Below are 7,022 nucleotides of genomic sequence, written 5' to 3' on the forward strand. Positions count from 1 at the left end.
TTTACTTTTCACCACTTTCTCCTTTCTAGGAAAAAAAAAAGTGGAACTGATTTTCTTTGAAATGAAAGAAACTACTTAAAACTACTCCTGTGAAGTACAACTGCAGTTGTACTTGAAGTACGTACTATTTGTCCAGTGTAGTAATACAATGTGGTATTAGTTTGGACTTCCTGGGGTCGCGTGAGATGGAAGCTATTGAAAATAAATCACGTTTTAATATAAAATAGAAGAAGCACTCAAACATAATTAAAGGAGGCGTGTCTCATTTGTCCGGAGTACTACTACAGCTTTGGTTTGAAGTTCCCGGGTCATGTGACATTGAAGCTATTAAAAAAAAAAAATTCCATAATATATTTGTATAAAATAGAAGAACCACTAAAATACCCCAAAAACTTAAATAATTTTCTATTCAAATATTTATTTAAAATATATTAAACACACAGTAGCAATCAAAATAGGTTTGTTACATGATACCAATTTATCATAATATTTTAATCATATTTTTTCCCAATATGGGCAAATCAGCACGAGCACATGGACGTGGAATAAATTATAATTTTCACTAAAATCCCCCAGAAACTTTATTATAAATCTTATTTATGTAAAATAAATGAATCACAGTAGCAATTAAAATAGGGTTGCTACATGACACAAATTCATTATAATATTTTAATCATAATTTTCATGAATTACTAAAATAAGGGTGGTATTGATGACGGTAACATTTGTTTTGTGTCCAGCAGCAATTTACTGACAGCAAACCCCCGTGGTTTGAAGCTGAATGTCAATGAGTTCACGTTCATTGATTTTTGTATATTACAAGCTGATTATCCTGAACTTTTGTTGTTTTGTGTGAAATTAGTGCAAGACACGCGCTGAGAAGCAAAACTGAGGAGGAAAACACTTAAATATGGTTGAAGATGTGGAGAATGCATGAAGTTTAAATGAAACTAATGGCCTCAGGAGGGAAGAGGTTTTTCACATGTTGCTGTTTGTACATATGATGGAAGATGGTGTACTGTGCTGTTTTATATGTAGGCCTACTGGATTTACAGATTTAGTCATTTGCACAATTTATATTTATATAATTTATTTTACATTCCCATATTCTTGCATACATTTAACTTTTCATATTTTAAATTTTGTTGTCATGTTGGTTTTATTATTGTGGATATAATGCACCGTCAGGATTGCACTCTGTTCTGTTGTACTCTGTGCAATGATAGTAAAGGAATCTGAAAAAGTTGGCAGACATTTGCTTAAACACATCTTGATCTTGTTAAAACGCCCCATGTGTCCTTTCATATCATGAATATTGTGAGTTTCTGAGCTGTGTCTTCCTTCACTTGTTGCACCACTGTGACACAATGCTGAGGTGCAGGAAGGTCAGAAACATCAGATATATCAAGAAAAAGACGTCTCCAATGTTAAGTTTTCTCTGATAAAACCAAGCTGTGGGGAAGATTTAAACTGCAGCTGTCTGGGTCCAAATACAGAAAGAGATTTTATTAAAACAGCGCGTCAGAAACAACAACAGAGGAAGGAGGTGAGTAAAGAAAAAGAGGAAGGAAGGAAACAGAAAGAGGAACAACATGAGGAAATAATGGGTTCATTAATTTAAAGGCTGATGAGATTCAGAAGAACCTGGTGAGTGGGAAGGAAGGAGGGAAGGGAAGGAGGCGAGGAAAGGGGATGAAGCTCAGGGAGGAGGAGTAAATCAGTGTTGGAGACTCTGACGCGGAAGAAGAATCGGCCTCGGAGAAGGAAGAAGAAACCCCAAATGAAAGCCCCCCCCCCCCCCCCGGCTGCTTTCACACTTGTTGAATAACGTCTCTCTTCGACCCTGCGGCGGGTTTCGGACATTTTGCCAACCGGTTCCTCGTGCCTGTCTCCCGGGTCTGTTGGAGCGGCTTCACGGCTGACCAACAATAACAACCATCCATTTATTTCACAGACTCCAAACCGCCGCGGACACACTCGGCATCCAGCTTTGTGGCTCTCCTGGGTCGATATTTCCTCTTTGATCCTGTTCATCCAGCTCCGGGCAGCTCGGGGAGTCGCACGGAGCGCGGCGCCCTCCCCTCCGTGCAGCGCCGCTGGGTGGCACCGCTGTCTCCGGGCGGAGGGACTCGGGTCTCGTCGTGGTGGACGGAGCTCTCCACCGTGAGTATACGACGTCGAGACGGCGTTTATAATCGAGCTGTACCGGTTGCCCGGGATTTTTAGTAATGTGGATTCACGATTAATATTTCAGGAGTCGGGTATTTATCTGGAGTGTGAGGCGGAGAGCTCAGGGAGGCACGCCGGCCGCAGCGCCCTCTCCGCCGGGCGGCACCGCTGGCTCGAGCCGGTGGGATGACTCTCCACCAGGAGTGAGCAACGTCACATTCACCAGAAAACTAATCTTGTTTGGATCACAAAGCCGTGACCCGGTTGCTTGCTCTGTATATTTGGACCTTGGTAATTAGCTTTTGAAGCGGGGAAAGCTCCGGGACACACGCCGAGCACAGCGCACTGTCGCCGGGCTGCGCCGCTGCGTCCGGCCCGGTGGGATGTGTCGCCACTGGGGGTGGAATACTTTCTAGAGATCCAGGCTTTCCTGCATCGGAGGTGAACCCGGTCGTCGCCTGTGTTGTCGCCCTCCTGTCGGTGTGTTTGAGTGAGCTTTAGGAGGAGGGCATGGCCGACTCCGGCCGAGCCAGACCGGCGGACCCTGACGCCGCGGACTGCCGGACAGGGAGCCCTCTGACCGTGAAGAAGAGGGCGCAGAATTCTCCCGGTCTCCGGCCCAGGTACCAGAGCTCCGCACCGGGACACTGCCTCAAGAAAGTCACCCTGACCAAACCCACCTTCTGCCACAGCTGCAGCGACTTCATCTGGGGGCTCATCGGCTTCCTGTGTGAAGGTAAGACCGCATGCACCTGAAGGTAATACTCGGTGTATCATGTAGCCTATACACGGCAAAAACTGCAACTCCTGCTCTATAAGCATATCCTGGTGTAGGCCAAGTCCTGTGGGACCTGGACCACCAGCCAGCCTCGCTCTGCCCTGCAGCTGCAGGTGACCAGGTGTTATTTACCAGGACTGGTTCAGCTGAAACTTCTGCAAAGCAAAGAATTTGTTCTGTGTTTGTATTCAGAGTCAGAGAGAGGAATCATCTCCAGCCAGGAAACAGATCCTCTCCTCTCCTTTCCTTATCTTCTGTTTCCTTTCCTTATCGTGTTTCCTTTCCCTAGCTTCTGTTTCCTTTCCTTTAATTTCCTTTATGTGTCCTTTCCTTTTCCTTTCCTCTTCCTTTCTCTAGTTTCCTTTTCCTTGACTTTTGGTACCTTACCTTTCCATCCTTTTCCCTTTCTCTTCCCCTCTTCCTTTCCTCATCTCCTCTTTCATTTCCTTTCCTCTCTATCATTTTCTCTTCCTGTTCCTTTCCTTTAATGTCCTTATCTTCTGTTTCCTTTTCCTTTTCTCTTTCCTCTTCCTTTTTTATGTTTCATTTTCTCATCTTCTGTTTCCCTTTCTTGTTCCTCTAGTTTCCTTTTCATGTTTCCTTTCATTTCCTTATCCCCCTTTTCCTTTCCCGTGCTTTTCCTTCTCACTGAGCCACGACTCAATTATCAATTCAACAGGCGAACTGAAGAGCTGAACCGAGACAACGCACTCTCACTCCACTCTGCCCAGTAACACGCTGGTGGTCCAGCCTCTGCTGAGTGTGAGGACGTGTAAAGCGCCGGAGCTGCAGTTAAGTCGTGATTTACTTCCTCCGGTTGACATGGCAACAGGAGGTGTGTTTGCGTGACATGACCATCCTCCTCCTCCTCATCCTCCTCTTCGTCACAAACAGCAGCAGATGCATTAAAAGCTGCAGCAGAACATCACCGGCAGAGCTGCAGACGCTCGGCTGGATTACATAACGTTTTCTTCTTTAAAGCCGTCGAGTTGGATTAACACACAAACCTGTGATGTCATCAGAGTGCTCGGCCTGCCGGTGGATTTTTCCCATCGTAATAACAAATAAAAACCCCCCCACATCTCTTTATTGTTAGGACGTTTTTGTTTCCTAAAGTTCACCGAACACACTCGGCCGAGATGCTGAAGGAGAATCCAGGTTTATTCTTTGTGCGTCGTTTCCGTCAGTAATAAACTGCTGTCTGAGACGTCACTCACAATAACCCTGAAGCACGAGCGCTCACAACGCTGGTGGTCGACCGTGCAGCCAGAGGAGGGGGTTTGTGGTTCACAGCCTTGTTTTTGCACTTTGAAGGTTGTTGGAAACTGCAGCTCACACTTGTTTTAGTTTAAATGTTTAAATTAATTCAGTAATCAGATTTCTATAGAGCTAGAAGATGTAAACATATGTAGAAATTCTCAACGTCAATCTCCAAAGAGAGTCCCAAGGAGATAAATGTGTTGTTTTACCTGACCAACAGTCCAAAAACCCCCTAAAAGATTCAGCAGAAAGTGACGTAAAACAGAGAAAAGCAGCAAATCGTCACGCTGGAGAAGAATAATAACAAAACCTTGTATTTGGGGGAAGCTTTTCAGGACACTCAAGGACATCTTAAAAATTAGGTGCATAATTCAATCAGTGCAAGTTTAAAATAAGAGGACAAAACAGTTTACTTGGATAAAAAAGTCTAAAGGCTTCAAGGGAAAAAGGAGTTTTGTGAAAGATGTAACTGAGAAGCTGCAACAGGAGAATGTTTGAGATTTTTATCTTTTAATTGACTTCAGTTTCGTGTCGTCCAGTTAAGACATTAATGCGCTGGATAGACTAGATTAATCTTCCCAGCCCGTCCTCAGCAGAGAAACGGCCGTACAGGTCGATGCCGCAGCAGCTTATTACGAACCATGTTTAGGTTTTTCGTCAGGCCGCGACCTCGAGTGATAGAAGACGTCTGGATTGGTACTCGCCAACGCTCGTTGTTTTGGGAAACGGTCGTATGTGTGCGTTTTTAACGATCTGATCTTGCCTTCGTGTTAATATTTGGTATTTTTCCCTGTTATCCTCATTGATTTGTCTGTCCTCCAAATATTTGAGGTGGCGGTTAATTCACCCCAGACTCCCTTATAAATACTTTTGTGAGTTGTTGTGTTAGGGGGAAACTTTTCGACTTTGTGAAACACTGTCTATGACAGATTTGTTGTTTGTCCCCTCTTGTAAATTCGGCAGATGTAACACATGGAGTTACGTTGTGTTGGTTTGTCCCGGCAGTTAACAGCAGATCAGCTGCTCAGATGACTTATTTCTTACTATATATACCTGTTTTAGCCATGACCAGTCCTTCTGTTGCTGCAGCAGAAAATTGAAAGCAGTATTCATTTTAGTGTCGTTATTCTTAATTTACACGTTCCTAAAACAAACTCCTGCTAAAATTAAAGCGAGGCACTGAGTAATTTTGAGATTTGAAATCCGAATAGTCAGTTATTTGTTTCAAGAATCGAAACGCGCAGTGTTATATATCGTTTTGGGACACTGGACAATCGACCTGTTCAGTCTTTTGGGTTTAAGGCCGTGTTGGGTAACTTGGGTAAAGCTCTACTAGGACCTCTTTAGGTTAACCAAGATTGAAGACTAAAATATTAATGGCTAGGTTATTTCAGTGGGACGGGAGCAGTTAAAAACCAGTGGTGTTTAAAATGAAGTGAACACAACCAAACAATGTTTATTCTTACAATTAGGGGAAAATATATTTATTTCCTTTAAAAATTACAGATAAGAGCACGTGTAACATAAAGCAGCCACGACATGGCTAAAACAAAAGCCTTTGTGCGTCTCAAGGCTAATCAAACGTCCTCCTGTTTCTCTCAGTCACCAAACATTTGTACACCTGCAACAGCAAGATAAATCCCTCCTCCGGGACCCGCCGATCGGTCCCTTCGCTGCAGCTTCTCCTTTGATATGACACCTGAATTGTCCGTCCAGCTCAGCTGCAGATGTGCTCAGATTAGCACTAATTTGGGCACCAGGGAGTGAGGCAAGGCCAAGTCTGAGACACTGCCCACAAACCAGCCCACAAATCATGCAAGAGTCCAACACAATCAAACATACCATCCAAAAAACTGAATAAACGCTGTAAATCATCACAGCCCCATTCCCCGCTTCTTCTCTGACAAGTTTTGGATTTTGAACTCAACACTGAGATTTTTAAAGTTAAACTTGCATTAATTCATTTTATTGACAGTTTGAGAGTTTGGTCGGATATGTAAGTGTTGATTGAACTTGGGTTTGTAGTGGAAAAAATGTTCTAACTTGAAACTGTGAGCTAGAATAATGCAGAAGTGTATGTAAGGTTTCTTGCACTGATAAGAGAAATAATCAGCTCTCCAGGCTGCACGTCGAAGTGTCCTTGGGCAAGAGACTGAACCCTGAATGGCCCCCGGCGGCTGCTCCACCGCTGTGTGAGTTTCTGTTGAATGCGATACACTGTAAAAGTGGCCGCAAAGAAAAGCTATTCAAATACGGAGCATTTACATTTTGCGTAAGTGACGTTACTTCACTTCTGTAATTGAAGTCACATAAGCAACCTATTTATTTTGATCTTTTTCTAAACCTAACCAAGTAGCTTTTGTGCCTAACCCTAAAGAACACTGACTTCTTGTTTCCATTCTGTTTTCCTTTTCCATTCATTTCTCTTTTAACCCTGATTGTAACACTGCACTGTAACTTTTATTATATTTTAATGTGTATTTAATGTTGCTTTTAAACTTTTTTATATTTCCCTGTTGCTTTTATGTTTTATGTAAAGCACTTTGAATTACCTTGTTGTTGAAATGTGCTCTACAAATAAACTTGCCTTGCCTACACGCTGCTTTACCGGAGGGGAACGTAGCAAACAGCGGGTATAAATAAACGGGAGATTTACGGGGAAATATTTTAACGGGAGGACACCGTGAGGGAACGGTAAAATAACGGGAGAGTCGACACGTATACATGCTACGGCTAAATGCTAAAAACACTCAAGATGCTCCAAGCACGACTTGACGTCTCCCGACTCCAATCAAAAAACAACGCTGATCGGCTG

At 43.4% G+C, this 7,022-nt stretch overlaps 1 protein-coding gene across 1 annotated transcript in view; it reads left to right on the top strand.

Moving 5' to 3' along the window:
- The first annotated feature begins 1,757 nt into the window (after window positions 1-1,757).
- The window catches only part of LOC123957448 (diacylglycerol kinase theta), a 53,931-nt gene continuing 48,666 nt past the window's right edge, over window positions 1,758-7,022 (top strand). Inside the window, exons 1-2 of the mRNA XM_046030256.1 lie at window positions 1,758-2,163; window positions 2,255-2,905. Of these exons, the coding sequence (XP_045886212.1) occupies window positions 2,680-2,905 (226 nt within the window). The 5' untranslated portion in view covers window positions 1,758-2,163; window positions 2,255-2,679. The remainder of the gene's footprint in view (window positions 2,164-2,254; window positions 2,906-7,022) is intronic.

This window comes from Micropterus dolomieu, linkage group LG19, assembly GCF_021292245.1.
Source record: "Micropterus dolomieu isolate WLL.071019.BEF.003 ecotype Adirondacks linkage group LG19, ASM2129224v1, whole genome shotgun sequence".
NCBI lineage: Eukaryota > Metazoa > Chordata > Actinopteri > Centrarchiformes > Centrarchidae > Micropterus > Micropterus dolomieu.